This window comes from Chelon labrosus, assembly GCF_963514085.1.
Source record: "Chelon labrosus genome assembly, chromosome: 19".
NCBI lineage: Eukaryota > Metazoa > Chordata > Actinopteri > Mugiliformes > Mugilidae > Chelon > Chelon labrosus.
This window is the reverse complement of record NC_140352.1, coordinates 17,171,223-17,196,452: the sequence shown is the minus strand read 5'-3', so window position 1 is coordinate 17,196,452 and position 25,230 is coordinate 17,171,223. Positions and strand designations below refer to the sequence as shown.

Genomic DNA, 25,230 nt, shown 5'->3' with positions numbered 1-25,230 from the left:
CTGCTTTGCTCCAGCTGTGCACCAGCGCCACATACGTCAAATCCAGCAGAAGCATCATTGTCGACCCAAGTTCTCCTCGGAGCCTGTCAACCAAGGGTAACACTCATAGTTGCTGACCTGAAAGTGGCGGACGCACCCTTTCCCTAGCTGGGTCAGGCTAGCTAGCTCCAGGATTGGACGGTCTTTCTTAACAATATCCAGCTTTTCCTTCAAAGTCCACCGCGAAAATTTCTTTCTAAGAAGATCTGCAACCACATCGATAGCCTCTCCTCCTTCCAGCATCGTGGGTTCAAAAAATAACTATCAAAATGTCAACAGGGACAATTTGATTGTGCAGCACACAACAGATGAACATGAACCGCTAGCTTGGCTTAAACGGAGCGGCTCTCTGACCCTCCAATCAGAGGAAGCAAAAACGCTGATGCTACAGTAGGCCACATAGAAGGCCTAAGCATACAGACTTGAAATGTGATTGGTTAAAGGAACAGCGTCTTTACAATGTATTTCAAGCTTCAGTCGCCTGCAGTTTTAATTATGAAGGCCCAGGCAGATTTCTTTGTCTCCAGCAACAGATGACGGCTGAAAAATGCTTGGGTAACAGCTCTAATGCAGTTACACTGCCAGAAGCACCACAGCTGAGAGACAGACAAACCATAAAATTAGAAGAATACCCTACTGGAAATAATTAATGGCAAAATATTAAAAAGTAAGCAAGTGATTTTGATAAAGTTCGGGCCAACAGAGAAGGCTTTGCTGGCCCTGACGGCCCACCACTGAATGATACCCTGACTGCTTAGTAAAAAGCCTTTCCAGAGCACGAAAAATCTATGTCAGGAATAGCTGAAAACTACTTATCGCCAAGCGCCGCTAAAGCTAAAGTAGCAACCTCTGGCTAGGTTTGAAACTTTTCCTTTTGTTTGGTAACTTTGACACAGTCTTACCATTCTGAAGCATCTCGCTGGAGTCTCAGCAGCAGGCCCTGCTGCTTCCCATTCAGGATCAGCCTCTGGTTCACAGAGAGCTATATAAATGTTCCCGAGGCTCCAGTTGCAACCACCGTTCACCATAAAAATGGGGTGTAAGGAGATTTACATTATTCATCAGTTGGTAGTCTGATTTGTGAACCTGAAGCCACACCTCCAGCCAAACGGAGCAGGTACTCATGAATAATATGCATATTTTATGCAAATAGATTCTAAAACAGCCTTCTGGAGGAAAGAGGAGGATCTGGGCTTTAAGGAAAGATGCATTTAGAGAGAGATTTAAAAAATAAAATAAAAAATAAAACTTTTTGACTTGTCACATGTTTAAAATAGGCACTGTATTTATAAAAATGGCCCATCTGACAAATGTTCACTTTGATTAAAAAAAAAAGTAAGCAGCGTCAAAATTGTCTTTAAACTGACATCTGTGAGACATTTAGGTGTCAACTTCAGAGACAAAGCAGCTGATGCATGAACGTTGCTTCAACTTTAACTTTACAGCTGCTATATATATAAAAATACGTTTCCAAACTTAGTCCAGCCTGTCCTAATATCATCTGTTTAGCATCAAATGTTTGCCGGGAAGCAGCGAGCCGAGGGAAACGGAGAGAGGAGGATGGCGGGAGGGGAGGCGAGAAGAAGAGAAGAAGGACGGGGAATAAAGAAGAGCTGGGAAACTGTGCAGCGTCTCTCCTTGAGGACAAAGGGACAAGCAAACAAAACAGGATAAAAAGGAAGACAAAGAGAGGAGCGCGTTTACAGAAGTCGTCTTTTATTGCCACGTAAGAAAGTCGTATATAGAACAATGGTGATATACTGTCAGATGGCAAATCAACAACAAAAGAAGAACAAAAAATATCCCTATCATCCCTCCCCCAAAATAAGGAAAACAGACAGTCATAGCAACACTATGGTAATATATTTCTTGGACAAAACGTCTGCTATATTTCTTTTTTTTTTTTTTAACAATATTTGAATAGTACCAAAATACAGCTTTTTCATAACTCAGTTTCACAAATTATAAAGTCAGTAAACAGTAAAAGTACAATGGGGCATCACGGTGCATATTATAAGCTACTGTGCAAACAATAGTGGGAGATGGGTTCTACCATAGAAAATATGCTTTACTAGTCACACATAAATGCAGTGTCGGGGGCCATATGATTCCTTATACACATATGCTTAAATACCACAAACTGGTCTGGACATCAAAAATAGAAAATTAGATCTCGTATAACTTTGTACGTAATGTGTGATTAACACCAAAATGAGTTAATCAATGAGTTATTCTATAAAAGGATATGCTTGCTAATGGATAGTAGTTATGTCGCAAATAGCTTATTGATTCTTCAAAAGTAATGGGAAATCCCTTGGCTCCGGACCATATAAGAGATCAATAATCAGAGGACTATTCACATCCGCTGTGACTCAAATCCTTCCATTAATTTCCGAATGGGCTCGTGATAAAAATCATACATACGTATAAAGTACGCCATAGGAGCAAACGCTATTAAAAACAGATGTTGAGCGTTACTGGACAACAAACACTGCGTCTCCTCTGCCGCTGTATGCATAAGTAGACAGCTCCAAATTGGTGAAAACACTGCGCATAAAGAGCGATGCTATACAAAGTCGTAAACATGAGTGACGAGAACCCCTGTGAGGGAATGGTGAAGTGTGGATTAGTTTGCTCGTAGGGATTCATTGGCCGTAATGTTTACAATCCTATCAAATCCAGTGACGATAAAGGACGGAAAAGAAAGGAATGCAAAGTCAGAGAGAAATGTAACTTGTGTTCGAGCCCTTTAGTGTCCTTCCAGTGAATTGTACATATCCTTCGTACCAATCACAATAACGCTGCTCTGTCTTTTCTGCAATGAAGAGTAGCCTATGCCGCATTTCACCTGTACTCATTAAGGGGCTTCCCCACCAAGAAATGAATATTTACACCTGCATTTTCCCAATTCAGACTGCTAGCAAGACCAATCCATGGTTCACATCTTAAATAGGATACAGAGTGTAAAAAACAAACAAAAAATAAATCACCAGAAGCTAACAAAATGTTCCAGTGCTTATTAGAGAGAGCAGATTTCTTCGGAGGAACCACGGAATCTATTGATCTACATGTGCGTTTACATTACGCATCAATAGCCTCCATGCCTCTCGGTAACAGTATTTTAGCAACATGAAACAATTGGACAGAGGAGTTTGTGTGTGTGTGGATGTGCGTGTACGTGTGTGTGTGAGCCAATGGGCCTCTCTGATTCACAGCTTTCCAAGTGGAGCTGTTAGCGCTCACGTGCCCTGCACCGCCGACATTGTGACATCGATAACTCAAAGCTTCTTATCAGCTGTTGACACTAACTTCCTTTTCTGTCTCTTGTGTGTGTGGCGCTGTGGACTTGGTTGCGGGCGCCAAAGCTCCTCCTCACGTTTCACTGGGATTTGTGATTAAAGACCACAGTGAGAGCTCATAAACAGCCGCCGCTGTTCGGTCTCTCGTTGAATGCTCCTTGTAGATATTCCACCGTGCGTTTTTTTCTCCCAACGGCTTCCTGCTCTTCTGAACAAGAGAGCATCGATTTCATGGTAACTTGCTTTTTTCTATTAATGGGCCTCTCTCAGAAGTTTCCTCACATTCATGTCACATTGACATTTCCTCCTAATGGCTCTCTCTCTCTCTGTTCATGGGAGCACAAGCCTTTGAAATACTCAGTTTTTGTGATTGCCAGTTCTTGTCTGTGTATTTTGTGATTGTGGTTGGTGGGGAGGTTTGTTTGTATTCGCCTTTCTGCTTTCCCTATCTTGTTCAGAGTCATTTAATTAATCAAAGTCAAATTCTCAGCCCGTTTGCGTGCCTCGCTTCCTCTTTGCTCTTCTTTGTGCTCTTATTAATTTGACTCGAGACAAACCATCCGGTCACCAGCTCAACATCAGCTCCGTGAATTTATTTCTGGACATCTTAATGTGATCATTGCTGGCTGCTGATTAACTGTGGGCGCACCAGTGAATTAGCTTCATGTGGCGCTGATGCCGCACCACACGTCTCTACTCGAACACGGGTGGCTCTTGGCAGTGAGAGGCAGCTCGTCATGTATTGCGGTGGCTCAAGTAATGCAGGCGTAAAAAGACATGTACAGAGATCAGGAAGAGCTCAAAAGGCAGTGTTTTGCAAGCGGGAAACCAGTGAGTGATTACTGTTTCTGCACAAGCAAATTGTTCATTAAGTCGATAAGTGCAAAGCTCAAGCTAGCAAGGCTGTGCCACCAAGCTTGGTCTGCAATGTTTCATAGGAAAGTACACTAGAAAAAAAGTAAAAAAAGATCCAAGGCAATGAGTTGTTAGAACAGAGTGCTGGCTGCTGTTTATCTTTGTTATCTTTATCTAAGTTAGTTACTTTCTAATGCATTGTAAGCGTCCATGCCAGACAATGGAATTCACTCTGATTATATGTGAAGTGACGATAGAGATGACATTAATTTGTCTCTACTGTGGCCCCACTTGGTAATTCCGAGACAATATTGTATCCGTAAACATCATTATTAACTCTAGGTCACAAGGCCAAAGCATATTCAGCACAAGCACTAACACCGCATAACTTAAAGCTGCATGCTTGACCGGCCTGATTCCTGCTCCTGCCTCTACTGCTGATCAATGTGCCACTGAACCGCAGCACCCTCCAACTTGGGTCTGATTGCTATAATTAGCTCACTTTCACCTCAGCCAGGACTGATGGCAGGCAGCATGCCTTTGGGGCAATCTGGTCCGAGATGGTTTGGAGCAATGAGTTCACACTGAGCGGTTTTAGCTAGCCAGCCAGCCAGGAACATGCTAGAGATGGACAAAATAGCTTCACAAGCCTCTTCTCATACCTTGCTTGTATAGGGCTCTTTACTGCAGAGCAGTTTAGACTCCAACACAAGTTCAGATAAAAGTTAGCAGTGCAGCGCAGCTAATAACCAGCAACTGTTTTGTCTTTTTTGGACAGCGTAACTTTCATATGGCAGATTTCACTAACTTTGAAGACATTTGTATTATTTCTCCTGTATGAGTAAATCCATCAATAGGAATAAATGTTGCAGCTGTTGAAGCTACAGTGCAAAACTTGTTTTGGGCCATCTTCTGGCAGCTAGCTAACAGCTGGCTAGCAGCTAGCGTGATAACACAAACACTGTTAATGCAAGCATATGGCATACTATATACCTACAGTCTATAGCCCCTCAGTCCCTTCTCTCAATCAACAGCCAAGAAATAGCTCCAACCTTGTTAATCAGTCAGTGATCATCACTTTCTTTACCTTGTAAACCTTCCTCTCTCTTAATCTGGAGCATTAACAGCTTCTCGCGGACACTTTCCAGGTTCTATTTCATTCTTTCTGACTTCCAAAGACAGAGAATTCATAGAACCCAAGTTACATTTGCAACTTTCAATTCAGTGCCATTGGCTCTACCAAGCTCGTAGTTGTTGTGATCTACCCCTTTTTCTAACACTACATTTGCTCCACTCTAAAAGAAGGAGTATAAAACTCATTGCAACCAGTGCACAGAAAGGTTGCCACTCTGGTATACTGTTGACATACAGCGATATCTTCCTGCCGTTGATGAGCTTAATAAGAATTCTGTGAACTTGTTTGGCAAGGACTTGAGTGTGAAGTTAATTTATATGTAAAGAGCATTAATGGCTGTTATGCCAGTACTGACAGTGTGTATAAGCACATTCACAGATTGCCTTTTCAATAAATGATAAATACTCACTGCTCCAGAGTTCCTACTGACTCCTCTGTAACTGAACTGGTTTGGAGCCTGCAGACTACCCGTGTCCTTTTGTCTCTGCTGTGGCATTTTTTGTCTGACTGACTCGTCTGATGAGAAATGTCACACATGACTGTCCCCTGAACCCACTCATCTGTGGTCCTGACCCTATCAAGCGTGACCCATCCTACGCAACCGATTCCCAGCTTTCTATCAGGTTTATTTTGGCTGTTACGGTGAGTGATGAGGGTGTTTTTTTTTTTTTTTCCTTGTTCCTTTTTTGTTTTTTTTTTGGTTTGTTTACCAACTGTTTCCACTGCCATGCCTGCTTACCAATCGTTCCGGTGGCTGCTTTTGCAGAGCTCAACATGCTTTAGGAATGGGGCGGCAAGGGGTGGCAAGTAGGGCTCATATTTCCACATTTCCGCCTTGCTGGATTAAGTCAATTGGTTCTGATAATGCACACCGAGCAAACACTGACCTGCTTTTCAACTCCGTCACAAACAAAACCACATATCTGTCAGGAAAAAGAAAAGAAATACGAAAGGTACAAAAAAGAAAAAGGACAAAATCTGCGAAGGATTCTCATCGGATGCAAATAGGTTTATGGGATCAAGAATCCCATTTAGATATGATTGACTTTGTCTGGTTTGTTTGTTCGAGTTTTGACTTTTCCAGAGACAATAATCATATGCAAAGGTTGGAGTCACACACACACACACACACACACAATCTATAAACAGTGAAATGCCGCAGTGTTCAAGGGGACACACAGTGGTACAAAATTGCAAACTGAATTACATTTTTGGGCTCACGGAATAAATCACTTATATTTCCAGCTCGAACAACGCACGAACCAAGCGTGTCTTTCAAGGTGGGGGTGAATTATGATTGCTCACTGTCTTGTTACGACTGTACTCCACTATCACAGAAAAGATTCATCACAGCCCCGTTTTTGTTTCTCTCGATATCCTCTGCTCTGGACGTCTTTCATTCAGAAAATGAGGGATCAATGGAGAAGAAAAGGGTGGAAAGAAGTGTAGTAGATAAGAAGATGAAAAGAAAGAATGAGAGAAAGGCTTTATATATATATATGTATATATATATATATATATAAAGCATTATATCAGTTATCGCTACAAAGGGCCAAGATCTGGAGTTTCACAGTCTTTCATATACAACAGGCGCAGTAACAGTACCGACTCTTTGTCTCTCTGCTGTGACGACGCCTGCCACTCGCCACTGTGGGAGCACAAGAAAAGCAGAGTCCACCCTGTAATATATTCTGTGCATGTGAGTGAGTGTGCGTGTTAGGTGTGGGTGTATAGGTGACACATTTTAATGCTCCGACGACTTCTTAAATCCTGTTCCACGCCTCAACTTCGGCATCGGGTTTCCAGTCACGCGACCCCCAAGGTGGCGGGGGTTCCACAGCGTGTGGCAAAAAATATCCCCCTTATAGAGCCCCTTATCTTACGCTCAGCTGGCTTACTTGTTTCATGTAGCTTTTGATTTGGGAACTGTAGTATTAGGCGCCCCTTTGCACCTCATATCTACATGCAGTCTGGATCCAAAATGAGCCCAAACTGTGTGGCTCTGCTGGCGCTGGCAATAAAATGTGTCTCTGATATACACGCTGTAATTCTTTATTTCTCAGCAGATTGTCATGTGCACCTCTTCCTCTCATATTCATCCGAATGCTTTAAAATGGACTATTAACACCTTTTTTTTTTCTTAAATCTATCTACAAATTCGTCTTTGCCAGAGTGTCACTGTCTGAGCCACTCGTCATCTGTCTGTGCTTCGGCATGAGTCTACACAAACAGTTTCATTACAATCAGATCACTCAAAATGCATCTCAGTGCTCAATTAATAATAGCCGTGGAGGCAGCACTTAAGATGGCAAGGTCAAATAAATGGTAACAGTTGCTAACATCTCACATTTACGAGTCTAAAAATAAAAAAACTAGGCTTGGAGGGAGAAACCCTCGGAAAATTTGGCCTATCTGTCAGAATTTATTTTTATGTTTGAGCCGTGTAACCCAGATAGATATTTCCAGCTGGTTGTGATGTTTTTTTGTTTGTTTTTTTTAGCTAGAGCTTGAGTACAGTGAGTGATCAAATCAAGCCTAGTTTGGTTTGGCAGTGTGTTACCAGCAAAAAAAAAGAAGAAAAGAAAAAAAAGAAACACTCACTTTTCACAGTAGTTTTTTTGTCATAAGCCCAAGAAATAATAAATAATAAATAAATAGAAATAAGCTCAAAATATGTGCAGAAACAATGCATTATTAATTTAAAACTAACATTTGGTCCACGGAATAAAATGCTAGGCGTATAGTTGCACATATTTTACATGTGCTGTCGGTGTTCACCTTGATAAATAATATCAAACACAGTTTTAATTAAATTCAGTTATTTTGTCCATTGCCAGCATGATCGAAGGCCTGCAGCTTTATTTCTTGAACATTTTATTTGATACTTTAGAGGAATAGTTCAACTGTTTTGTTGCCTGGCAACGTGGTGTGAAGTTACTTCGCAGTTAGTCTGGCACGTAACCCCCCTCAGAACCACAGGATGTCCTTTTTACACTTAGGTTTTTGTTCAGCTTAAACAAATTAGATATGAAGTATTAGTCTCTGGCATTCTGAGGTGGGCGCAGGCAGTTTTCATTATTGTACTATTGCCTTTCTGTTTCCAGTGTTTGTTCAAAAGTAAGCCCAGACATGGAGTGGCCTCTAATCTACAGTAACATGTATCACATAACAACTTTTTTAAATTGTATAAATGGTTTTTGAATAGATAAAGTCAGTTATTCTGACTAAGCTGCCATTTCTAGGAGTATAAGCTTAATCTTGTAAGAGAGTTTTAATACTTTGATGATCTAAACTGAAGATCTTTGACAATATGTTCGGAAAGCAAACGAACTGGCATCATTCTTTTTCTGTCAGACCCCGGTGTGCGGCATTTCTACAGTATCTATTTCTCTGCTTGTGAAAATGTGTCTGCTTGTGTGTATTTCTGCGTGTGTGTGTACGAGCGCAATGCTCCGAGGAACCTCTGCTAGCTGCAGCATCACCCAGATGCAGCCTTCCGGCCCCGTTATCCATCCTCTGGGCCAGCTGTCACCACACAGAGGAGATCAGAACAGAACAATACCGGTGCGACAGCCTCCATTCTCTGTGCAGGAGCCGTGTGGAAAAGGGCGACCTTCAGCTGCAGAGCTTATGAAGGCGCTTCTGAATAGCCAAAGTACAAAGCCCTGTATGTCTGCAGTCCAAAGCCCAGTGCCCTCATCATGTGTGTCTGCTTCAAAGCCCTCAGGAGATTTGGGTATGAATCATAAGGGAATGCTGTATCTTCCAAACCATTCAACGCTGTGCTGGGCAGATGAGCACACCTCTCGTTGCAAGGTTTGTGGGTAAAATTTGCTGTGTTTTTCTTCCCACGATGCTTCAGTACACTTGATCCCTTATATTGCTTCTCAGGTTTGGTTCATAAAGCCAATCCATTTTATTATCAGCAGTTTCCCACTGTAACATCTGTGTCACACCATATTCTCAGATATTTTTACCATTACAGAGATATTAGCTGTGAGACAACACTCTGATATCATCACAAGTATACAGACATCCCTGCTCTGTAGGTTCTTGGTATGGTTACACACACCACCAACTTGGACGGCATCCTCTGGACAACAAAGGTCTGTTGAGTGATTTGATTGGGTGAACTCTTTGTGAAACGAGGACCACTCAGACACAATATACCAACAAGCCTCAGCTTCTTCACACAAACACACATGTACGTTTGCACCTTTGAACACCCAGGAGTCGGTGTCTCCGCTCAGAGAATATTTGTACCACCACTCCACATGCATCCTTTTCCTCGTCTTTTCCTGCTTCTCCTCCTCTCTCACACAGTCACCTCTGTCTTGCTGTTGGTCACAAAGTAGGGCTGTGTGGGGAGGAAGTGTTGGCTGTGGCTGTGACCTCTGGTGCTGTGGAGCTGATTCGGCTCCAGCACGGTACACTGAGGCCTCTTGTGCCCGTAGGTCTTTCTCCGGCCCACCGTCTCAGTCCCGTCCCAGGCTTTTAGCCCCAGCCCCATCGCATGCCCAGCTGCAATTGTGTTGGAACTGTACGCCAATGGGCGGCCCATTGTAGCTGAGCCTGGGCCAATGGTGGTCTCGGCGGCCCTGGAGAGGCCCAGGGATGTGCCACCTGGCATGGTCCCCACCATGTGTGCCAGGGAGGTAGCTCCAAGTCCGTGCTGCTTGCTACTGTGGCTGTGAGCATGAGTGTGAGAGCTGTGAGAGCTGTGGGCAGCGTGACTGTGGCTGCTTTTAGGTTTCTGGCCATTTGGCTTTAGTCCTCCCCCACCTCCACCGGCTATGTGCCGTTCTGTTGGGAGCGTTGAGATGGAGGAGATGCTGGGCATCTCAGTGACATAGGTGGCCACTGGCTCTGGAGTCAGTGGACCCAAGGAGGTCATAGGAGTCATGGAGGTCATCGGGGTGAGTGAAGTCATGGGCGTCATGGAGGTCATGGGTGTCATGGAGGTCATTTGGGTCATCGAAGTCATCTGGGTGATGGTGGGGTTCATGTGATTGGAGGTCATAGGGTTTGAAGCCATGGGGTTGGTGGTCATTGGAGGAGTCATTGACGATATGTTGCCCATGGAGGGTCTGGAGTTCCCCATGGGCTGGAGAGGAAGGCCACCTTTCGTTGGCAGTTCTACCATCAGTCGACGTTTGTTGTAGAGTTCACCATTATATTTGGCAGCTGACAGAAGAAGGGGAGAGAGACAAAGAAATAATCAAATGTTAAGTGGACACAAAAGAGCTGCTAAAGAGCACAGCTGAAATCTTGGGTTAAATCTTAAAATGTGTATGAATTCCAGTTTGGCTGTTTGCAGAAACTAACACTGTTATGCAGAGTGAAATGAGCAGTTTGCAGATCAGCTGCAGACTAAGATAAGAACAAGCGAGTACACACACACACACACACACCCACCCAGGAATTTGGTTATAAAATATCCAGTCAAATTTCACTCCCACAATCTGCAAAGGTCATATAACAAACCCCATATACTTTAACTTTGTTTCACAGCCTTCCCTCATCTAACTGACCAAGCAAGGTGTCAGGGCTACTCTGAACGCCTGCATGTGGCCTGTCTTGCCACTGGAGGAGTGAAATCAAAAGGAAAGCCCAGAATGTCTCCTCCACCTCGCCTCTTCCTCCCTTAGAAAACCAAGAAAGCATCTCATTTCTCTGTGGTGGGAAGTTGTTCAATGTGATAAAAAAAGGAAGAGTATCTGGGCAAAAGATGATGGTGGTCATCTATCTATCTATCTATCTATCTATCTTGACTGATATATTTGTAATTTATAACACAATTCTAACCACATCTATAAATTAAATTAAATATAAATTATTTCTCTTTTGCCATTGACTACCATACATATTTTTTTTCAGGAGGAGCAGAACTTTGATTCTCTATAACTGGAGTAAAGCTCTGGAGGATAAGGATAGTACTCTTCCAAAGCTGGAAGGCTTTTTGATGCAAAGTGCATGTGGAACAGTATGTGTAGTGTGTATGATTTCACTTGCTATATATATATAGAGCTATAGATTTATTGGCTTTTGTAGGTAAATGTCACTGGCAAGTAACTGTAATTGTAATAATACATGAGGTTCAAGGTGAGTTGCTGAACATATTTTTTCAGTCAAGTGCAACAAGTGGATACGATTCATTTATAGTGCTGCACTGATCAAATCACGAAAGGGTTAAAGAGTAGAGCGAATGCATGCACCAACCTATGTGTTGGCGAAATCATCTTCTATTTCTCTCTATACCTGGGCGTGTGTTTGTGTTTCTTCAGCTTTGTAGCAGTCAGCTTTAATGCCTCTCATTTATTCCTCCCTCTGTCAGTCAGTGTCACCAAGCAACGGCCTCTCTTATCACTGCGAAATGTGACCTTTTTCTATCCGTCAGATTCACGTTCACAGTCGAGTCATTACTCTTTAGCCCCTAGTTGCCTCCACATCCTTGAAGATAAAGTTAACACACTCAGCGAGTTTGCTTTGCTGCTGTAACTATAAATCTACTTTATCGCTCTGTGAACGGCGGAGAGAAATGAGCAAGCAGACCTGTGAAGGGATAGGAGAAGGGGGTTGTGGGTGGAAGAGGGTGGGCGAGGGGGGGCACACGCCGAGTCGCCACTAGACCGCCCTTGGGGATCAAACTTGCTTAAGCGACAGGTGAATCAATCCGGCGCTAGTCAGCTCGACGGTTCACACATCCAGCGGTGTACGTGAGTGGAAACGGAAATCACCGCTGCTACGCAGTGTGGGCTCTGCATGCCTCTGCCTGAGAAAGCCAGTATCCCATTGAGACTAACACACATTATGCATCAGGAAAAAAACAAAACCCCGAGCTCTGTTTCTCAGAAGTCCCTCAGTGCCAGTAACGTAAAAACCTTATTAGGGTTAAACTAGTATGTCAATCTGCTTTTTATTAGGCAATCAGGTTGTCTGCTGCCAAGGTGGTGGAGAGTTCATTAGCTCCAAAAGTCTTTGAATTTGGAAAAGAGAAACCTTGTAAAATGTAAAACGCTTCAAAGACATAATGTATTCCTGATTCGGTTAGTATTTACTATAAGTGGGTGGTTCTCGCTGTCATAGTGCTGCTACCCTAACCAAAACATCCATTAGCCCGGATTTCTGTGGAGACCTTTATTGTCTTAATGCAAAGTAAATGCTGTCCGTGAGAAATTATTATTTATTTATTTATTTTTACTGCAGGAACTCTTTACAACTGCATGGCTGAAAAATGATCTAATTTAAAGATATTCAGTGCTGGCACAGCATGTGAGATGTAATCCAAACCTGCTCTCAGTAGAAGGCCAGCTACTATCCCTGCTTGTGGGAACGTACAGTGATGCCAGGGAGGCCTGGGTATAGTAATTATAGAGTGAACACACATCTATAAGGACACAGATGCAAACCGCTTTTGCTTTTGTTGTAATATTCTGGAAAATTGTTATTGGTCATACACAGATTTACACGATTTTCTTTTTTCACAATTGTTGCCATGAGGCTGACATATGAATACATTGATACCTACTGGGTGAACTGATGAAATCTGGAACAAATACGCTAGATATCCTTTAGGAACAGTGTCTCTTGACTTTATCTGAGCAATCATACCCCAAACTAAGGACTTACTTGGCACACCATCTGTAGAAAACTTATTTAGAGACATGTAGGAGCAATTGTCTCCTTGGGGTTTAAACCAGTTGTTAGACTGAGCAGAATATTTGTATGCTGCGCTAGATGTAAACCATAACTGTTCATTTTTACTTATACTGTGTCCTCCTCTGGGCTTAGTTACAGGCCTGCACCCAGGGACCCTTATTAGCTAGATTTTGCCTTGGTTGCTGTTGGAACTCAATAAAGAGACCTTATATAGATGCACAGTGGGACAGTGGAGATGGTTATTGACAGAAGAGGGCCTTATCAGTTGACTGGATGACCACTGGGAAAGTGGCAGAAGCAATTAAAGAACTGAGGGGAAAAGTAGTTTAAGGATGTTGGGAGATGGTGTTGATCTTAGCTGTCCATACTCAAGACTGGCTAGCAAAGGAGAATAAAATACATTTTGGTTTTAGCTTCCTGTCATTTTCATGTTCTCTCTATGTCTCTTCCATAACGTCTTACCCAAGCATTTTTTCACAGCTCACGTGTAACGTTCTCATTATTGGACTCGGGGTAATGGCAGCCTGCCTCCCAGGATCCCAAGCTCCTGTGCTGTGTATCTTTGGACAGGTTTCCAATAATTTCATAGGGGACTCTTTGAATACCACTTGTGGAATGGGAACCTGTCAGTCAAGCGTGAGCCTGAGGGCGTGAGGCCTCCCTTCAATTACAGAAATGGAATCAGATATGAGCTGCTATACGGGAGGATCGAGATTAGCAGCCCAACGATTCTTTAAGGGGTGAGATGGAGCGTGATGGATTGGAGGTGAGGTGAGGTGCGAGGGAGGGATGGGGGGAGGATCAGAGGGTGAAGAGGGACTGGGAGGGGGATGCAAAAGAAGCAAAAAGAAAAGGCGAGAGAAAATTAAATTGTGAAAAATATGAAGAAAAATATGATGGAAGAGAAGACGGAAAATGGGGACAGGTGGGAGGAAAAGGAAAGGAGGGAGAGAAAAGTGAGCCTAGACATTAAAAAGGTGAGAAGAGCAAACAGAAAGGTAAGAGGATGGTCTGGGGGGACTGGTGAAAGGATGATGGGGTCCATTCTAGACAAAGAAACAGAGATTGGGAAGCTGGTTTGAAAGGAGCTGTAGATGAAGAAGGGAAGAATACTGGCAGACATGTGCTATAAGTCCGAATACAGTTTCTACATAGCTGGTAATCTTCATAAAAAGAGCCTCGCACAATACCAAAAATCACCTTATTATAAATGAACCAAATTGGTAGTTCTGCACATTTTATCCCATTAACTTGAAATCATAGACACTTTACATTGCTTCCAGCTATCGTCAGAGCATACCGCAGGTTTTTAGATTAACTTTGCCGCCTACTGGCAGACACAGCTCTCAGGCCACGTCAGTACATTATAAAAATCATCATGCGGAGACTTAATAGTGCTTCAGAATAATAATCTCGGTGAATATTAAGTCTGGTACATTTTCACTGACGTCGTAGTCTAGGTGTCCCACTCCATGTACCAATGCACTAGCAGGGATTTGAGTGAAATGGTCGTCTGATTCATGTGAGCAGTAAAACAGCGGTAAATAAACATCTCTGCTCAATAACGTTGCTTGCTTTCAAGTTCATGACATCACAATGCTTACACCGCCGTACCCCGCCGTGGTGCAGATCACTTGCGGGAGTTTAAACCAAGCTTGAGAGTTCTTCAATATGCAAATGGTTCTTACGAAGTTAGCCCGTGACACATGTTGATGGACAGATATAATATCGCTTGCCGAGTTGCTGCCTTCCCCTTCCCAAACCTTTTTAAAAGACGACTTCTAGGATGGTCCTGTGCAACAATCCACCTGGCGCATCAGGGAATCTACGACGGGAACGCAACAACAGGACTGAGACTCTCTGTGTCAGGATTTTACTCGGATTGTATACACGATCCAAAACCACTCAGTTCTCGATTAACAAACGTAAACGGTAGTTTTAAGCTCTCATTGCAGTACTGACAAGTGTGAGAAAGCAGCTTTTGCAACAGTTTTCCAGTACTGGAATAAATCGTTATTTACTGGGCATTCTCTGAACGTCTTTTCTGAAATAAATAAAGAAAACAATGCATGCCGTTGATATAATCTCTGCAGCAGTGAAGAGCCACCACTTCAGCCTTTACAGAAGCCATTGTTATTCATAGTGCTCTGTTGCAACAAGTTATTTTCTTTGCCTTAGTTGCCTGGAAGTGCTGTAAGGCAGCATGCTGTAGTTTTTTTTTAGTCAGACGGTCTCATTTGTCAGTGCTGCTCCTTAAATGTTCATCTCTGGGCCACTGGGTGATGACATCGTCTCGCGAAGCTAATTACCAAGCAGTTCAATCCAAAATGCACCATAATCTAAATTTAGCTCTCCTGAAGACAACACAGTTGTAGAAGATAAGAACTGTAATTCTTATGCGAATCAATACCCACAATCGCGTTCCCTCTGTCACAGCCCAGCGTCTGGTACTGGAAGTTTAGCTTCTAATTCGTGGCACATTCTCAGTTTGTAACAGCGAACACATTTCAGAAACTTTGCTAGAATTTTCTTGTACCTATTATCTATGAACCTGCCTCATCTGTTTTCCCTATGGATAGAGATCTCAGCCATTTCCCAAAATGCCGACAGCAATCCCTAGAGCATGTGTTGCATCCATCTGTTGGGTTTATGTGCGGTGAGATGAAAGGAAGCAGTAACCTAACAACAGAGAGAGGATGGATTTCCAGTTGAGAAACAGTTGGCTCCCGTACTCAAACGGCCTTACGTCCTGTGGCGGTACTGCACTATTGAACAATAAACTGTAGAGAGACAGTCTATGCATTGAAGCCTCTGTCAGTGGAAATATGGGCGTGTATTCCTTTCCTTCCTTTTATGATGGGTTTCTTTTCTCCTTGTTGAATATTGGTGCAAAAATATGAAGTTCAGAAAGAATACTTTGTTCCTTGATCTTCAGGGACTAACACCAAGTTGTCTTCTGTTGGCGTTTTTTGAAAGCAATTTTCTGCAATCAGACACGACTGCAGCTGTGCTGAAAATATGCAGACATTTCTCTGATGTCTATATTTGGCCAGCTTTCTGGGAATTATAAAATGTAACCACCAAACAATAAAGTTGCCAGGACCCAGGTTGACAGTGTTCATCACCATTGTCGCTGATGTTCTTTTCAGAGTCCTTAAAGCTTTAAAAAATGATGCGTCCGCTTGCAACTTTTTATTTATTACTCATTCGGTTGTTTCCCTGTTTTCAGTTTTGCTGGCAGTTACATAAACTGAAACCACAATTACACAACTTCTTCTTGGTTTGCCCAAAACAGTGCTCAGAATATCAAGCATGATAATCTATTACTGTAACATTTCTTTGGATGAGTCAAGGCCCTCGATGTGCCGTGCTGTGTAGGGAATTTATAATACAGAGGAAGTTCACGCCTTTATTTGTCATCAGAATCAATTTTACTTTCTGCTGCCTGACGTGCAGAAAATGGGTTTCAAATGCAAGCCCTGTAAGGTCATTTTTCTAATAAATCATGCACAGCACAAACAAATACCACCTTGTAGCTGTTTAAACAGATATCTAGATGTATTTGGAGATAATATCCGCTGCCGGTGAGCTGAATTCTGATTCAAGTGAGGGCCGGGTACCTGTCTAGCACAAACAAGCTGACAAAGACACAGTGAAAAATGGCACGTCACTCTCAAATTAATCTAGGTTGTGAAATAGCGATGCCGCTGTTTAATATGGCCACGGTGAGGAAAATTTGAAATAAGCAGAACTGGAAAACTGAATAATAAGATGTGTTGGTATGTAGTAAGAAGTCGAGAGCTTAATAAGCAGTTTCTGTCTTAAAGTAAATCCAGTTTTGCTGAGCACCCGTCAAATCTGCCTGTGAGTCTGTTATAGGCTGTATATAAAGATGGACTGCGATGTCACCCATAGATTTCCTGAAGTTGAATGTTGTGGTTCTGAACGGTGGCCATCTTGGCAGTGCCTGACCCCCACCTAACTCTCAGCGAATCTAGAAATGGGCAAAGAGTTGAACTGTGAGTGGGCACGAGATAGATGGCAAACAACCAGTGATCATTCCTGTAGTTATGTACAAACTTCATTTTCTGTAAGCCAGCGCCAACATTCCCCACCAACAAAATTTAGATTTTGTTCAACCAGAATAGGTCCATTGGGAAGTGATCATGTGCTGGGCTAATCACATCGTCTTTGTGTGGTGATGGACAGACAAGTACCAGCAAAGTGGAACTGACTTTGTTTACAACACAGTGCCTCCAATTGTTCATAAGACTATCCATATGTGTGCAGAGGTATTATTTTCTCTGTAGTCAGGCTACAACAGGCTGTAAAATTTAAACCTCAATACAATTTAAATTAGCGAGAGAGACTATAGGTCTTTTATGGTACCAGTTGCTGCTTGGTTTACACGACCGACTGTATCTAAAGATGGACGAACCCTCCCTGACGCCATCCAAAGAATTCCAGAAGTGTGGTTTTGAAGCTCAGAGTTGTGGCTCTGGCCGTTGCCATCTTGGCAGTGTCTGACTCCGCCCAATTTTGGGCTAGTTCAAAAATGATCACAGCGGTGGAGCATGAGCTGTGCTGAAGCAGACAGCTAGCCACCTGTTATGGAACTCACTCAAAGCAGCTACGCCCTTGATTTTGATTAACTCACATACTTCCTCGTTCTTCTTTTATCCAAATCAACTGCCAGACATGGATGAATCATGGTGACTGCGCTAGCAAGAGTGGGGACCACCCCAGGTATAGTCCGAACAGCTACTCATAGCGCGATATCAAGCTACCAATAGTGAAACAGCATCAAGTACACATCATCTGTGACTGTACAAAAGCTCTCTGTGCTTCTTCATCATACGTTTTAGAGATGTCACAACAATAAGAAAACCTGACACTCACCTACAGCCTTCAGGGAGGCGTACTTGTTGAGATCCTTGTTTTGCTGCTGTTGCTGCTGCTGCTGCTGTTGCTGCTGCTGTTCGTAGACGTGAGCCAGCTGGCTGAGGGCTGGGTAGGGGTGCTGCTGTCCCATGTTTGAGCCCTGTCCCACGTTGTTGTTAATCTGACCACCCTCTGCGGACAAGAACACATGACGGGACAAGGTTACGATGAAAGCTCCAATTTCATTGGCCGACGAGCAGCTGAGGGAGGGGAACGTGAAAGTCAAAGGGTTTGCTAAAGGGCAGCTTGACAGGAAAATTTCTCATTTGCCTTTTTTTGGCATCCAGTTATGGTCTTTTTTATATTGTAGAACTCATGAGCATCAGCTGATGGGCTCATGCCATCATTTTACAGCTGCAGCCCATTATGTAGACTTGGACACAATCCATCGTGTAAATATACCCACATTTGAAAAGCTGCATCTGCTGTCTCTTACATGAGATTTTCCCAGTATTTTTATCATAGATGCCAGTACATGCCACCATTACATATTGAATACTCCTGTTTCTCTTTTTTTATATGAGATGCCTCATATACAAATCCTAATTTATATATTTTTCCAGGTACTGCATGTGTTCTTAGTGTGACTACAGAGCTATGAATGTTGTTCCGTACATTTAACATATTACTTCAAGGAAATATAACAGTCTTTTCCCTCAAGTCTTGGGATTTCTCACCACAAAGGAAATACACATTTAAAACCAGAACTACTTGAAGGTAATAATAACAATTACTTTTAAGTTCTGTGGTTTATTTGAGTAAAGGGACCATTAAAAGTCCATTATCTTGTGGGTTAGGGTTAGAAAGAAACTGTTAAAGTCAAAATCATTTCGGTTTCTGTTTTTCAGTATATCCTCTTCACAGCAGGGACAGTCTGGCCATCATTATAGTGCATACTGAAGGTTGTTACTATGAGAGCAGCAGGGAACACACTGTGTTGTTTTGGGGATTTGAAAGAAAGTGACCTTGTTTGATTGAGCTCCAAATGTTGAAATCTCTCCAGTTGGGCCCACTGCTCTGATTCAGAGATGAAAGTCTGCATATCCGCAGAGCCAATTTCATAGATTTTTTTTAACCTTCCTTGTTTACATAATCTAAAAAATAACGATGAAAGATGGTAAAGTCGGAATATACACCGATCAGGCATAACATTATGACCACCTTCCTAATATTGTGTAGGTCTCCCTCCTGCCTCCAAAGCAGTTGTGACTCATCCAAGAATATTGACCTTCTGAGGGTGTTCTGTGGTGTCTGACAACATAAGTGTTGTTAGTGGAGGCCTTTGGGTCCTATGGCTTGAGATGAGGGGCCTCTGTGGATCATCCCACAGATACTTGATCAGTTTGGGATCTAGTGAATTTGGAGGCCAGGTCAACACCTTGTACTGTTCTTCATGTTTTTTTAATTGTTCCTAAGCAGTTTTTTTGTGTGTGTCTGTGTCAGGCTGCATCCTGCTGGGGATGGCTGCTGCTATCAAGGAGTGTCATTGCTATGGGGTGGGGATACCTGGTCTGGTCTAGATGAGTGGTATATATCTAAGTAACATCCACATGAATGCCGGGTTCAAAAGTTTCCCACCAGAACACTGTATTGTCACAAGATGGTCAATGTCAATGTCAATGGTCATATTTACTTCGTCAGTGGTTTTAATGTTGTGGCTGATCGTTGTAGTAGCATAAAACATTATTGTGGCTTGGGAACGGTCACATTTCAGCCGCAGGAACTTTCCCCAGGGAACGGAGCCTTCAGGAGTATCCACTGTATTACAATAGAACGGACCAGGATCTACATTTTGTTACTCCCACAGATAGTCCCATCACAGTGTTTCCAAATATATAGTACACCGTTTTTAGAAGCATGTAATTGTCTTTGCTTACTTTGAGTTAAGGATTTTAGGCTTTTTGAATCTTGAATCTGCTCTGTGACTGCCGCTCATTTATTTTCCAGCGCTGACTCAGTAACCCCATTTGCAAAGCAGTAAATCATGATCAGCATCAGCTTGACCCTCCACCATAGTCACTGTTGTTGCAGAGCTACAATGGTCATCCTGTTTATAATATTGTTGTAAAGTCTTCTGCATTTCCACAATGTGCTTCATTGTAGTATAGTCTGCTTTTGTATAATTGCATGTCACATGTAAAACACTGAGATATCTGTGGACTAATTTGCTTATGACTCCTATGAAGACAACCAATGATCCGATGGAACATTTTTGTTCCTAGCAAATGTTACTATACTATACATACATAGTATGTGACTAACTCTTTTTTTTTTTTTTTTTTTTTTTTGCTACCCGCTTATGGTGTAGGAAGCAGCAGATGTCTTATATTAATTACAGTATCGTGGTTGCAATATTGGCTAAGTGTAACGTCTTCCTCTAATTAAATAAGTGATAATTAGATTTCAAAAGATTTGCGGCTGGTTGAGCGACGGAGAACTGCTCTAGCAGAGCCGCTGCACAGTCTGACTTTAAAGCACAGCCGAATGTTAAGATATAACGTGGGAATTGTTCTCTCGCCGTGCTGAGCCTGAAAGATAATTGCAAATTCCTGTTACTGAAGGCGAAGGAATCCCGGCTAAGTGAATACATTGTGTTAAAAGCCTCAATCCTGCCACTTGATAATATGAGAAGGAGGAAAAAAGTTAAGAGACAGAGAGCAAGGCTAAGGAACGAGGGGGAGGAAAAAAAGCAGGAATAGGGGAAATGGAGAAGGGTGAGATCCATGAAGAGAAGAGAGTAGGAATAAATTAACTTAAAGGAGGAGTGTGAAGCACGAAAGAAGCTGGACAAAAAATCATTAAGGCAGACAGCGAGTCAAAAAAAGATGGACAAACAGTCCTATCCTAGCTATTCCATTCCCTTCCCTTCTCTTTGCTCTCGGTAAAGGTGCTCATAGATGGCCTTTTGTTACTCCACTGAGATGGGGAATGTGCGAAGCCGCAACCCCGACAATATTGATTTCCACTGCCATTTTCTCCCTTCATCTCAAAGGCACATTCCTGAGCCGCGACACGCGCTCGGAGGCCTTAAACCTGCACAGCGCAACCGTCAAGGCAAAGCAACTTGTGTCGTTACTAATTAAACACTTAGCCCCGGCACCGACGAGGTAGAGGGAGAGTAGAGACAATTAAAAAGAGCATCCGAGTGAGAAGACAAATAAGACATACGATTCCCTGATGTGATTCCTCGTGGTGTCTGGTGAATATGTAAACACGACGTAACTTCACATAGGCGACCACCCGTGATGCATTTTGTGGGTTAAACTCCAGCAGTGGCTCTGAAGGCCACGTGAATTTAGGCAAACTGAAACTGTGTGAGGAGTCAGACACACAATGTGGAGAGGGAAGAGGCACGGCGATATATGGAGGGAATAAGGAAGCAAAGGATCCGAAGCCACTGAGTCAACATTCGCTCCAGTCGTGATCAAAACAGGATTTATTTTTCTGCAGGAAGGCAAAATGGCTGTCACGAGGTCACCAATTTTCTCATTTCATAATGGATTTTGTCTGGCTGAGGGGGACATTTATAAAATTCAATATCCTATCAAAGCACAGGTGCGCCTCCTTCTTTTTTTTTTTTTTTCAGGCGCTCTGCCATGAACTGATTCACAGAGGATCCGTGAGCAGCCGCGGGAATGGCAGCACAGATTTGCAAAATCCACAGTTACATAAAATAAAAAAGCATACTTCCTCACATCCCGTCCCGTATAGTAAATTATGACTGTATGCTTTATGTTGTTTAGAAAATAAAATCTGGTCAGACAGAAGCTGAGACAAGATAATCAAATTATACTCTGACTAAAGTACAAATAAACACTGTTTTGTCTTAAAGGGGAACTGCTGTTTTTTACAACCTGGACCTTATTTCTGGCATAAAATACGATCGTTTACTCACCCATATAACTTTTGTGTAATTTGTAGTCGTTCGGGAGATAATTAGATCAGCCTATATCCATATAGTGGGAGTGACTGGGGCACCGAAACGCAGCCTCTAAATAATGCATTATCTGCCGCGAAACTCGTTCATTTCACCAATATTTTGTTATTGTACATTAGTGCTACTCCCCCGTTGAGTCTGAGCTCCGCACGCACCCACGGCGGTCGGCTTGTTTACCTGTAATTTGCTACTGCTAGTTTTTGCTACATGGCTGAATATTTTTCCAATTCTAAGGTTGTGGACGAACAATAGCAGTAGCAAATTACATGTAAACAAGCCGGTTGTCGCAGATGCTGTAGGTCAATCTACAGACTTGGATGATGATAACAGGTAACTCTGGATTCAACGGGGAATAGCACTAGCGTACGATAACAAAATGTTGGTGAAATGAACGAGTTTCGCTGCAGATAATGTGTTATTTAGAGGCTGCGTTTTCGGTGCCCCAGTCACTCCCACTATATGGATATACGCTGATCTAAATATCTCCCGAACGACTACAAATTACACAAAAGTTATATGGGTGAGTAAACGATCGTATTTTATGCCAGAAATAAGGTCCAGGTTGTAAAAAACAATAGACAGGCACTGCACCGTTTTGGGTAAATGGGTAAATACGAAGCTGCAGAAAGCTCGGAGACAGTGAGAATAGAATAACACCTGGAATAAGAAATAAAGTGTCTCCTTTATTCAGCTCCTGTTAAGCATCTTGGATGTGCATCAATAGCAAAACAAGCTTGTAAGAAGTAGGTTCAAAAGCAATTCAGCACCTCATGAAGTGCTCAGTGAGGATGTTGAATCATCCAAGAAACTGCAGCAGAACTGTTAGGGTTACAATAGGTAAGACATGTGGTATTACTGGATGATCAGTATCCATTCTGGAGAGAACCTTTCCTGCAGTTCATCATGTTATATTGTCGTTCCTAGTCTGTAAAACTTCCACGGCCACTTATCTCAAAGAGCATTTATGGTTGGATCATTTCGGTTGCACGAGAGTAACACAGCGTACTGCTTCTCGCTGTAGTTTCCTCCAATATTTACTCAAATGCCGTTTTAATGTGGAATTATCTCTCACTCTGGTTTGCCCATAAAGGGCTATTATTATTTTAGTGTGATAGAACCACTTTGCATGTTCTCTTGACAGCTCAGAAAGTGACAATAATGATAGGAATATGAGGCATGTCGCCACAAAAACTCTTCTACAATACCAATATCATAGATCCCATTATCCCACTCCCGGACTTTATCAGGATCCCATTGAAAACCCTCTCATTTAAGAGGAAAAGAAATCACACGCATTCACTGAGCCAGTGAAAACAAACAGATGACATCATCACGCCGTGAACCCATTCCCCGGGATGACTGACAGCTTCCGCCGTGGATGTCTGTCAAGAGGATGAAAGGGATGCGGTGGGAGTCTGCCGCGGTGGTCACAGGGCTTCACCAAGCTGAACCAAGCCAAAGTGATTCTCTGAGGTCATGACAGTCTTCAACCAGCACAGCAGTGACAGACAGCTTTTATTCCTGCAGCTGAGCTGTCTCCCCAAGATTAGAAACAAGCTGCGAAGTACAAACAAATGCACATAAATTGGCCGCAGTTGGGAATCAGTAGTCGTAATCAGCGGCAGATCCCACAGCAGTGCTCTTCGGCGTCATGAATATTTCAGCCACGGATGAGGTACTTCATCAGACAGGGACTCCGGGTTTTTAGTAAACCATCTCGCAGCTCATTTAAAAATCAGTTGTATTACGGGGAACCTGAGAAATGTCTTGATAGCTCTCAAATAAAACCTCCACTAGAGTCAAATCATCTCAGTGATCCGGGGTTTCCAAAATGCCAAACTGTACTGGGTAGACGAACGTACACAAGGTCAACGATATTCATCAAGTTTTCTCAAACTGGGAGAACGCACAGAAGATGTTATGTTTATGAAAAAGGCCAGAGGACACAGTATGCTCGTCTGAAAACTGAAAGATGGGGCGATGGCGGTGCCAGCAGTAAGAATTTTTGGCGAGATGCACTGTTGTCAGACGTATTTTAAAAGCGAGTGGGCGGTCTGGTAGTTTGTGTGCACGTCACGCTAATAGACGGACAGAGTTGATTGTACACGCAGCAGTTTCCGCTGAGAAATGTACTAAAAAATCTCTTGGGCCTCCTCTCCGTGTGGCTTCAAAATAAAAGACAGACTCTGGATGCCTGAGATTCTTACAGTGGCAGCCCAAATAAAATGAATAATATAACTAGAATATCCAAAAAAACGACTAGCTAGCTGACAAGCTCAAACTAAAACTACAACTCCACAATGTAATTTTAAACTATACTTCCTATTATTTCTATAGTGAGCCTATAGTGAGCCATGGATTATCTCACGAGTAGTGGTTGGACATATGTATTGCTGACAATGGATGTAATCCTATACAGGGACGAAATCCAGTAAGAGGACCTTCACTCTAACAATAGCAAAACTACAGGCTTTCCGATTCAGCGAGGCTTCACTGGTGCAGAGGGTTTCCTGTTGTAGATGACTGATGAATAAACATCTAATGGTAGAATGCAGCCCGTTTGCTAATATGTGTGAGACAGAGAGAAAGCTACAGGCAGTGAAGTCCATTGTTTGTACAATGTGCTAAATCAGCTGTTAACATAGAAAGCAATTGAATCATTCAGTTACATCAGTGGTTCACAATCTTTTGTCCTCAGACCATGTTCTTTCTTTCACACACACACACACACAGAGATCTCTCTCCTCCAGTTTGCGCACAGAAGCATTGAGAGCATGTTCACTGAGTGTTGTTTTTTCATCAGTTATCTCCACAAATGACACATTCTGGCCAGGTCCGGTCCCGTCCTTCAAGGGATCTTTCGAGAAATTGCCGTACTTTCTTTTTTGACGCTGACCACTCATCAGCACTTTCTCGGACAGGTTGTTTCATCTGTTAAAAAAACAAACAAAGTGATGCTCCGACTGCAGGGAGAACTAGAGTGAACCGGGGTGAACTAGCAGCTTGCTGACCTGACGAAACAGATTTAGATCTGGGCCACAGATGTTGGAAAATCACAAAGGCATGGTCTGTTAAGTAGCCTGACAGGAATGAGTGAGAACAAAAACAAAAACCAAACAACAAAAGTCTCACAACCCTGGGATCCCCCATGTCATTAGAGAACTGTGGAGTTATGATGCACTGGATTCATTTCAATATTTTCTACGTTCATTTTGACCTTTTAACTTTAAGCCTTGTTATACACCGATCAGCCACAACATTAAAACCACTGACAGGAGAAGTAAATAACATTAAACATCTTGTGACAATACAATGTTCTCCTGGGAAACTTTTCGACCTGGCATTCATGTGGATGTTACTAGACA

The 25,230-nt window shown here is 42.7% G+C and overlaps 1 protein-coding gene across 1 annotated transcript in view; it reads right to left on the bottom strand.

Annotated features, from left to right (window-relative positions):
- Positions 1 to 8,909: 8,909 nt before the first annotated feature.
- The window catches only part of shisa9a (shisa family member 9a), a gene marked incomplete at its 5' end in the record, with an annotated part of 44,140 nt that continues 27,819 nt past the window's right edge, over positions 8,910 to 25,230 (bottom strand). Inside the window, 2 exons of the mRNA XM_084567176.1 lie at positions 8,910 to 10,512; positions 17,887 to 18,060. Of these exons, the coding sequence (XP_084423302.1) occupies positions 9,644 to 10,512; positions 17,887 to 18,060 (1,043 nt within the window). The 3' untranslated portion in view covers positions 8,910 to 9,643. The remainder of the gene's footprint in view (positions 10,513 to 17,886; positions 18,061 to 25,230) is intronic.